Source organism: Alexandromys fortis, unplaced genomic scaffold (genome assembly GCF_014885135.2).
Source record: "Alexandromys fortis isolate MF-2015 unplaced genomic scaffold, M_Fortis_MF-2015_v1.1 scaffold_446, whole genome shotgun sequence".
NCBI lineage: Eukaryota > Metazoa > Chordata > Mammalia > Rodentia > Cricetidae > Alexandromys > Alexandromys fortis.
In genome coordinates, this window is record NW_026068314.1 from 78,283 (window position 1) to 88,793 (window position 10,511).

Below are 10,511 nucleotides of genomic sequence, written 5' to 3' on the forward strand. Positions count from 1 at the left end.
TTACAGGCTTACCCTACCACAGCCTGATTCCCATTCTTTTCTGTATTCTTTGGCACTTTCATGTGTAAGCTATTCATTCAGAATGAAATATTTTAAGTGTAGTTTAAAGTGACGGGCATTCAGAGTCAGCGAGAAAGCTCAGTGGGTGAGGGGTTTTGCCATCAAGCATGACACTTGAGTCTAATCTCCAGGATCCTTGTGGTGTAAGGAAAGAACTGACTCCTAAAAGTTGTCCTCTAACCTACACCCACACAAGCATGCACACACGTGGATGGATGGACAGACGGACAGATGAGGAGTCAGGCAGGGCAGGCAAGCAAATGTTAAAAAAATTAAGAAAAGGAAAGGGTGCGAAATGGCTGGGGCTGTCGGTCAGTTGGTAAAGGACTTATGTAGCATGCAGGAAGCTCTCAGTTCAGTTCCCAACACCACAAAAAAACCAAATGCGGTGGTCCGCACTTGTAATCCCATTGCTGGGGAGGTAGAAACAGGTAGCTCAGGAATTCAAGGTCATTCTTGTTGGCTCCATAACTAGTCTGAAGCCAGCTGGGCTAGTGAGAATGTTATATAAATAATGGTGTGAACCACCAACTTTGCCTATGACAGAAGTTGTGTGGAGTTCCTGGAAAGGCCCAGGAAGCAGCTGTCTTCTGTATATGGTGGTACTGAGGCCATGGAAGGAGCCTGTCCCGGTACACTAGGGAAATACCAGCAGCTTTCCACAGTCCCCATGATAAAATTCCTTGGAGTCAGACTTGGTGCATGTACCTGTAATCCCAGTTTTCTCAAGGCTGACACAGGAGGGTTGCCACAAATTCAAGGCCAGCTTAAGCCACGCAGGGTATGCCAGGCCAGTCTTCAAAACCTTGTCTTCAAAAGAATAATAAAATAAAAATAATAAAGAATAATAAAATAAAATAAAATAAAATAGTAAGTAAATAAATACTCTTTGGTTCATTATTTAGCTAGTACATAAAACCATAGAAATATACTCTTATTTTGGTTTTTTGAGACAGGGTTTCTCTGTAGCTTTGGAGCCTATCCTGAACCTAGCTCTTGTAGACCAAGCTGGTCTTGAACTCACAGAGATCCACCTGTCTCTGCCTTCCAAGTGCTGGGATTAAAGGTGTGTGCCACCACCACCCGGCAGAAATGTACATTTTAATAAACCCTGTAATGTTTGATTCAGTGTATATCAGCTTAAACTGTGTGTTTCAGCCAAGGAGTGTGGTGTGTCTATCTGTATCTGTCTCTGTGTTTTTTTTTTTTTCCTTTCTTCTTTGGCTGGGATTGAATGCAGGGTTTTATAGATGGTAGGTTAAGACTCTACCTATGAGCCATAGTCACTGTTCTGTATTTCTTAACACCTGCATCGCCCACCCTTCAGTTGGAAAGGTGTAAATAAAATGCCAGTCATTTCCTTGTTGTAACCCGTCTGCTCCTCCAGAGCCCTCGGGTGCTCACTGAGTATCTGCTTGGAATGGATGCTCATGTATTCTCAGAGTCTCAGGCACGGATGGTGCCCCAGCCATTGGTCTTCTTTGATGTATAATAATTAAGAAAAAATGATCTTATAATAGCCTGCGAAAGTTCTGAAGCAGTTTGAGTTTTAAATTTGCTTGTTATTAAAAATAAATAGGAGGGTAGCAATTATCATAATTGACAATTTTTAAAAAAGGAAAAATGTTCTATAATATACCAAATGTAAAATGTAGGTGAAGACCTGATTAGAAGCAGGGTGGTTGATGGGCGCCACCAAGTGGTCTTAGTTAATATTCTTTTGTTTGATTTTTTTGAAACAAAAGTTTCCCCAGGTAGCCCTGACTGTCCTGGAACTTCGTCTGTAGACCATGTTAGCCTCGAACTCATAGATCCAACTGCCCCTGCCTCCTGAGTGCAGTAGGATTAAAGGTATGAAGCACTGGACCCAGGTGTTCTTGTTAGATGAACCTTGCTTCATTTTCTTGGTGAAAATGTTGTGGCAACATAATCCTTTGTTTAACTCTCGCTATAATGAGTTATTTAAGATTTTTAAAAATTAATTATATGTATGTAGGAGGAGTACTTGCATGTAAGTGCAGGTACAGGGGTTTAAAATCCTCTGAAGGAGGAGTTACAAACAGTTATGAGCCATCCCACATGGCTGCTGGAAACACAGATCCTCTGCAAAAACAGCAAACATTCCTAACAACTGAGCCATTTCACCAGCCCCGATAGGTTTAGTTACTGAATCAAGTATATGCTCTTCTCAGCTGAGCTTTTTGTAAGGGAGCTGCAGAAGGGGTCCTCCAAGACGGCAGTGGTCCTTAAATTAGGTCCTTAACTCGGTCCATATCATGCCTAGTCTCTAGCAGGAGTGTTTTACAAAGTAGACACACCCTACTTATGTCCATTGAGGCTTGGTGGGTGTGGTCTTTGCCTGTACTTACAAAGTGGAGGCCAGAGATCAACATTGGGTAATTTTATATGGTGACTTTCTTTTTTAAAAACAATGCCTCAGCATTTTTATACTTTCTAATACAAGTTTCTTGGTGATGACTGAATTGGGGAAAGTGAGGTAAAGGCGCTCATTTCTGTTCACTTTTAGATGCCAGAATTTCAGAAAAGCTCAGTGCGCATCAAGAATCCTACAAGAGTAGAAGAAATCATCTGTGGTCTCATTAAAGGAGGAGCTGCCAAACTGCAGGTGATCCAGCTTTTTAAAACAACTGGCGCAGATTTGCAGTGACAGCTGCTGGGAGAGGGGAGGCCGCGCTCCAGGGCACCCCACCCAGGAGCAGCTGGTCACAGGAAACAGACTCCACATTTGGTGGGGTTTGGTATTTTCGTTTCTTTAGGTTCTTTGTATTGATTTTGGGTTTGCTTATTGAGAGAGAGCACACAAAAGCCTGGAGGTGGGAAGGGTCTAGAGTTGAGGAGGGGAGAGTATGATCAAAGTGTATGGTATGGAGAGTTGGAGCAGACTCACCTGTCTGTCTGCGGCTAGTGATGGGGTGCTGCGGGGCATGGATAAACTGCAGGGTGAAGCCAAATTTATTACTCTCCTGTTTTGACAAAACCTTAGTAATGGATTTTTTTTTTGCCTATACTTTTGGAGTGTAAAATCTAAAATCTGTCACCTAGAGTTGGTCTAAATACATGAAATACTCTACTTGAAAACAAACAAAGAACAAAATAATAGGCTTGAGACAGAGACAGCACATGCGCCCTGATGGAGCAGGCTGGAGGGTAAACTCTAGACCTTGCCGGGCTATCACTAATTCTCCCACTGGGTTCTGCCAGGCCTGTCACTTGGGCCTTTTTTAGTATTAAGTTCTAAGGTAACTGATACTATACACATATATTAAGCCATTTCAGGAGTCATACTTAAAAGAGTACAGTTTCAAGTTATTCTATATTTTAATTAACTGAGTCATGTCAGATGAACATGCAACTTTATGAAGGCATAGTTGAGTTTTACATGTTCTCTCTCACTATTGGCCTGGGATTTTTATGATTTGTTGTTGCCTTCTAGATTTTTGTTTACTTCCTACTCCCAAGATCATGGGCATGTATTATCCCAGGAAGTAGAGAATCACAGACTAAATGTGAAGGAGCTGAAACAGTTGTTTAGTCCAACTTCATTATAAGAATCCCTTTGCTATTGAACTACCCAGCTGCTAATTTATTATCTCTTTAAGTGGTGTTCAGAACAGGGCTGCAGAAACAAGTAAGACCCTACCAGAACAAGATGGAAGACGAGAACCGACTCCTGGAAGTTGTCCTACACACACACACACACACACACACTCACACACACAATTTTTAATTGAAAAACTAATCGCTCAAATCAGTGTGTTGCAGGTTTAGGTGAGGAACTTCCCAGGCAGCTCAGGGGCAAGCAAGCCTCCAGATGTGCGTTTGGTTAGCATGGCAAGCCTGTGATTGTGGTGCACTCATTTACATTTTGCCTTCTTTTTCTCACAGATAATAACAGACTTTGATATGACACTAAGTAGGTTCTCCTACAATGGGAGAAGATGCCCATCATGTCATAGTAAGTGTGATGCTCTTAAGTAAATGAATGTAATTGGAAATACTTATTTGAAATGAAATGGCTTTTGTTTTTCTTTTCTCCTTTCGATATTAAAAATAAAGAAACTTTGCTTTTCTGGTTATGTTTTGAGAAATTGTTTTTACTCCTCTTAGGTACATGGCTATTTTTATGTGTGCCTTTAGAAGCAAAGGGAATTGAAGAAGACTTCAGAATATTTCTCACTGTGTATAGTCTATTTATTACCCAAGAAACACTTGAAAGGCTTTAAATTTTGCAATAACCTTAAAAAGTAACATTTATCAAATGTTGTTTATTGGTTAGGTTTCTCTTGCTAAACACTCTGACCAAAAGCAACTTGGGAGAAAAAGGGTTATTTTGCTGCAGTTGTGGTCTAGTATATCAGGAAGCCAAGACAGGAGCTCAAGCGGGAACCAGAGGCAGGAGCTCAGCCAGAGACTGGAGGAATATTGTTTACTAGCTTGCTCTCCTAATGCTTGCTCAGCCTACTTTCCTATTCTACCCAAGACCCTTGTTGGGTGGGCTGGGCCTTTTCACATCGGTTATTGATCAAGCAAAATGCCCCACAGACATGGCACAGGCCAGTGTGTTGGGTGCAGTTCTTCAATTGGTGTTGCCTCTTGGTATTCCCAGGTGACTATAGTTTGTGTCGTGTTAACAAGAACTAACCAGTACACCCTCTCTCAAAACAGAAAGAACAGGAAAATGATGTATATTGAGATGTATCTATTGCTTCTGTTTATTAAAAAGGAAGATGAGAATGGCAGCCGCTGAACTGTTAGCGCCATGCTGAGGTGGAGGATGACAATTTAGATCTCAGATTTGAAGCCATCCTCCTGTAGCAGTGCCATTTGAAATACAGCACTGCGACCACAAATGCACGGACCACAGTAATTGACTTGGCATTTAAAAATAAGAAGCAAGTTATCTTTAGTAGTGGTAGCATCAACCAGAATATTTTCATTAATGCCTATGCTATTCTCTCTCTCTCTCTCGCTAGATATCATTGACAACTGTAAACTTGTTACAGACGAATGTCGAGAAAAGGTAAATATTTCAACTGTATAGTTAATCCTTCATTGCCTCGGCTGATTAATTATTCAGACAGGAATGAATGTCAAAAGCTAGACATGATGGCATCCGCATGTACTCCCAGACTAGAGTACTGAAGGGAGATGATTACAAGTTTAGGGCCAGCCTTAGCAAAATGGTGAGACCTAATCCTCCACCCATCTCCATCCCCCAAAAGAAGTGAAATGAATGCTGAGTGCTTTTAAGTTATATCTGGCACATTAAGTATTCAATAAATATCAAATTTATTGTACGAATTCCATCTTGGCTTTTTTTTTCCTTCAAGACAGGGTGTCTCATTTTGTTTTTAAATCACTGGCTAGCTGAGGAAAACATTCTGTTCCCCTTTCCTTGACCTCCCAAGTGCTGGGATTACAGGGTGTGCAACCAGTGCCCGCACAACCAGTGTCAGAAGTTGTTATTAAAGCCCTCTGGGTCCTTACGTTAACTGGGAAGGCAAAGGTGCTTGAGTCTCCTGCTAATTTGCCCTCTTAAACTGATCAGGGCATGCCTGCGGTGCCTGCCTCTATCTTAAGGGCAGCTCAGGGTGCCTATCAGAGCTCATTACTTAGATTTCAGGACTAAACTTGTTGTCAGGTCTGGTGGTTCAGGCCTGTGATCCTACTACTTAGGCTGAAGCAGAAGGATTTAAAGGTTCAAAGCCACCTGGGTAACAGAACCGGGCCCAAAATAGAAAGTCTAACTAGGGCTGGGCCTTTAGCTCAGTGGCAGGTGAGAGAGATCCCTTGCCTAACATGCTCAGTGCCTTCCAGAGCAGAGATGAGAGTAAAGCCCCCACTGTTTCTCCTGACATTCTGAATTGCTGACTTGGAAGTAAGGTGACTTCTTCAGTTGTCTCTAATTAGATGCAAACCAAGATCAAACCATCTCCAACTTTATTCTTTACTGGAAAGTAGCTTAAAGGCTTCATTGTTTTGTATTTTTTGCATTGTTTTCTGTGATAATCAGGCAGGTGACCAAACTGTAATCCTCACCACTAGTTACCCTCTCCTTGCAGCTGCTGCAGCTGAAGAAGCAGTATTACGCCATTGAGGTTGCTCCCGACCTCACTGTGGAAGAGAAGTTCCCTTACATGGTAGAGTGGTGAGTGTCTGGAGCCCTGGGAGCGCTGAGGGGCTGACGTGTGCAGATAGGATAACTACAGAGACTCCAGTGAATTAACAGTTTGTGACTGGTCTCCAGATGACATGCAGTGAGGAGAAATAAAAAGTCCGGCACATAAGTCTTAAAGCCAGACCTTTATTTTAAAGCTTCTTAGACAAGACATGATCTAAGAACAAAGAAAAAGAAGTAGGGTCCACACCACACCCGCCCCAGCATGCAGCCCTGGCCTCTGGTGGTGTTCCTCAAACTGCAGCATTTGAAGGAACCATGGTGAAGCTTTGTGTGGAGCTCCTGGACAGAACAGACCTTGGCAAATGTAGAGGTGCAGAAGAGTCCCCCAGTTCCTCTGAAAAGCAACCCCTAAAGTGGAAAGTGTTTTGGTTTGAGTGGCAGCCATCGGCTTTTAACTTGTAAGAGGCCAGGAGTATTCCCAGTGGCTGTCAGGAGTGCGGACAGCTCACCTGTGTGTGGTAGTAAACGTGGAACAGAGGCTTTCTCTGCCCACCTGCAGAATCAAAACTGATTTCTGTGTGGACAGAGGACTGTGTGCAGTTAGGTTTATCTGGGGGTGGAATAAGCTCTTCCCTGATAATAAAGATAATAGTTTTAAGATTTTAACTGGTATCTCTCCCCTCCTCTGGCCATAAATTCCAGGTATACTAAATCACATGGTTTGCTTGTTGAACAAGGCATACCAAAAGCCAAACTTAAAGAGATTGTGGCAGACTCTGATGTCATGCTCAAGTAAGTCTCCTGGGTTTTGTTGTTTTTATTGTTTACATAATTAGCTATTGTTGTATATATTCAATTACATGTTTTAATCAAAATAAGCTCTGACATTATTCCATAAAGCAGTTAAAATATATCAGTGTTACAGAATGAACAGTGGTGAGATAAGAAAACACTCCGGGTTAGAGCTGTTAGGGTTATCAGAGTGCCCGTTAGCACGCCCACAGCTTTGTTTGATCTGAGCACTGAGTAAAACTGACACGGTAAGGGGATGGAGAGGTAGCTCAGCTGATAAGAGCACTTGCTGCTCTTCCAGAGGACCAGGGTTCGATTCCCAGCGCTCACATGGCAGCTCACAGCCATCTATAACCCTGTTCCAGGGGATGCAACACCCTTTTCTGGCCTCCATGGGCCCCAAGAATAATGCACATGATATACAGAGATACATGCAGGCAAAACACCCACACACATAAAATAAAATTTTAAAACATTTTTTTAAAACCCAGGCATGGTGTCACTAGTCCTTGCACTTGGGGAAGAGAGGCTGGAGGATCCTGAATAAAATAGCAAGTCTGAGGCCAGCTTTAGGTACTTGAAACTCTGTCTTAAAAAAAAAAAAAGTTTGTTCATTTAGATTTGACAAGAGCATTGAAAGATTTAAGTGATGATTTGTATTTCCTTTCTCCAAAATGTAAAAAAAAAAAAAATTAAGACTAATGTATAGACTTAAGTAACCATTATCACTTTCAAGTTCTTTAGGAAACCGGTTTTGAAAGATCTGAAATTTAAAGGAAATATTATAAGCTAGAAAGGTTTCAACTAAGAAGTGTTTCTGAATCTACCTTCGGAATTCTTATGCTTTGAAAACTTTACAGGGAAGGGAAACATTTTAGTTTATAGGTAAAATATTTGGAAGGCTTGGCTTAGTGTTGAAACCTGTGATTACAGTGTTTAGGAGGCAGAGGTCGGGGAATCACAGCCAGCTGAAGGCCAACTTGGTCTACTTAGTAATTACTGCATGGCACGCACATGCGCGCACACATGTGTGTGTGCACTATTTATAATTTTGTGAAAATCATCAAATTCACTTTCAGTACTTTGCACCAACCTTCAGTTTTCTCAACTTGTTGGTAATATGGTGGTAAGCAGCAAAGTTTGCTGCTCTGCTCTTCTGGAGGTAGGAAGGGCAGCAGCGGGACCTCAGGCAGGTGGCCTTCAGCTCAGCCTAGGGGGCTTTAAAGGGCTTTTTGCAGTATGATTTGACCCCTTGCTTTTAAATGGTGTAAATTGTAGGCTTTTATCCATGCTTGCTTAAGTCTAAAACGTCTAACTGGAACTGTGAGGACTAATGGCCAGGCAAAGAGTCACCTGCTGACTCGGTCACTGTTTTAGAATGAGAATATGATTTGCAGAAGTAGGTAGAAATATTTTTGTTTTATACTTTCTGAGAGAAAGAGAAAGAGAGAGAGAGAGAGAGAGAGAGAGAGAGAGAGAGAGAGAGAGAGAGAGAGAGAGAAATCGATCTTGCTAATGACCACTCTTGTCTCCACTTGCAGGGAAGGATATGAGAATTTCTTTGGTAAACTTCATCAGCACGGCATCCCTGTGTTCATATTTTCGGCTGGTATCGGTGATGTGCTTGAAGAAGTTATACGTCAAGCTGGAGTTTATCATTCAAATGTCAAAGTTGTATCCAACTTCATGGATTTTGATGAAAATGTAAGGATATGAATTCATTCCTTAAGGCTAATATCCAACCTGAACTATTTAATCATGTAAATGCACATGTTCTTTATTAATATCAGGTATATATTTGTTAAATTAGATGATGCTGATAGGCTATTAATGGATTTGCTTTCTCAGTATTGTATGTATATTTTATGCCCTCCTTAAAGTTTTATTAACAAGTTAATAAGCGAATATTAAAATTCACAAAACTTACATGACAGTAATTTAACATTGCAACCCTAAAGACTACACCTTAAGTGAAAAAAAAAGATATGAATAATACTAGCATTTTTTTTTTCAATGAGTATACTGTAAAGTGTTCTGGGCATATTGGAGAATGATGTAATCCAAGCATTCAGAAGGCTGAGGTTAGTAGAGTCATGAGCTCAATGCCTGGACCACATAGTCTCAAGCAAAATAAAATAACAGCAAAAAACATAAAATAGAATCCTTTGGCTAGGATAAAATAATATCCTTTGGTTGGATATTAGCCTTAAGGAATGAAAAGTAAAATTTGAATTATTTATTAGCTAAGTTTTGCCATTTAAAGAAGAGAATATGCTTTTTTTGAACCCTCCTACCTGTCTTGGGCTTCTGTATTTGAAATCAAGTCAAAGACAAATCTAAAGATATAGCAAATAGTGGCATCTATTTAGAATCGTAAAATGTAAAAGCTCTAACAAGTAGAGTTTGTAAAACCTATTATTTCAAGCCAGAGAATGGCTCAGTACTTAAAGGTGCTCCTCACCAAGCCTGACAACGGATTTTAATCCCCAGGTGCACACGGTAGAAGGAGGGGGCCAGCTCCTGCAAGTTGTCCCCTTACCCTTCAAATATTCACTGCCACATGCACCAAATACATATACATGCCATGAACAAATATAATAAAGTGTTTCTTACGCAGTTCTTTAAATATCTCATAGGGAGTGCTGAAAGGATTCAAAGGAGAACTAATTCATGTATTCAACAAACACGATGGTGCCTTGAAGAACACAGACTATTTCAACCAACTGAAAGACAACAGCAGCATTATTCTGCTGGGGGACTCCCAGGGAGACTTGAGGATGGCAGACGGCGTAGCCAACGTTGAACACATTCTGAAAATTGGGTATCTGAATGACAGAGTGAGTGTGAGGGGCTGTAGTTTAATATTCTCTTGAAAAATGTACGATGGAACCTTGTAACCAGTTGCCAAAGGCAGGTGAGAAAGGTATTTTACTGTCCTGCTTTGGAGTGACAGAGGAGATAGGAAGCACAGACCTGTGTGAGCTTTGGAGGGTACAGTCCCCAAGTGGCAGCAGGCAGCACTTCCTAGGCATGAGGATCAAAGCTGTCTTCATGCATTGCCAAACATTCCTTGTACAGAGTTGCCCAAAGTCAGAGCCCCCGGAGTGGAAAGAAACTATTTAGGGAGAAAAGTACCCATGTGGAAACTTCCTGTCCCTGAGTCTAAGGCGGTGATGCAGGCCTATCTTCGCAGCCATCGGGAGGCTGAGGCAGGAGGACTCAGCCTGAAGGCCAGGGTAAGCTTAGACAGCAAGACTGTGTCTCAGAAAATTAAAACCTCAATCAGAAACAAAATTATTTCCTTTAAAAAGAATTTGAGAATGTTTTATTTTACAACTTTTATGAAATTAGATTTTGCTGGGCGGTGGTGGCGTGCACCTTTAATCCCAGCACTTGGGAGGCAGAGGCAGGCGGATCTCTGTGAGTTCAAGGCCAGTATGGTCTATAGTGTGAGTTCTAGGACAGGCTCCAAAGCTATACAGAGAAACCCTGTCTCAAAAAGAAAAAAAAATATATA

General features: G+C 41.4%; 1 protein-coding gene across 1 annotated transcript in view; it reads left to right on the forward strand.

Moving 5' to 3' along the window:
* The window catches only part of LOC126495094 (cytosolic 5'-nucleotidase 3A-like), a 34,496-nt gene that overhangs the window by 23,039 nt on the left and 946 nt on the right, over positions 1–10,511 (forward strand). Inside the window, 7 exon segments of the mRNA XM_050132697.1 lie at positions 2,588–2,686; positions 3,967–4,036; positions 5,055–5,101; positions 6,144–6,229; positions 6,905–6,994; positions 8,536–8,698; positions 9,631–9,781. Of these exon segments, the coding sequence (XP_049988654.1) occupies positions 2,588–2,686; positions 3,967–4,036; positions 5,055–5,101; positions 6,144–6,229; positions 6,905–6,994; positions 8,536–8,698; positions 9,631–9,781 (706 nt within the window).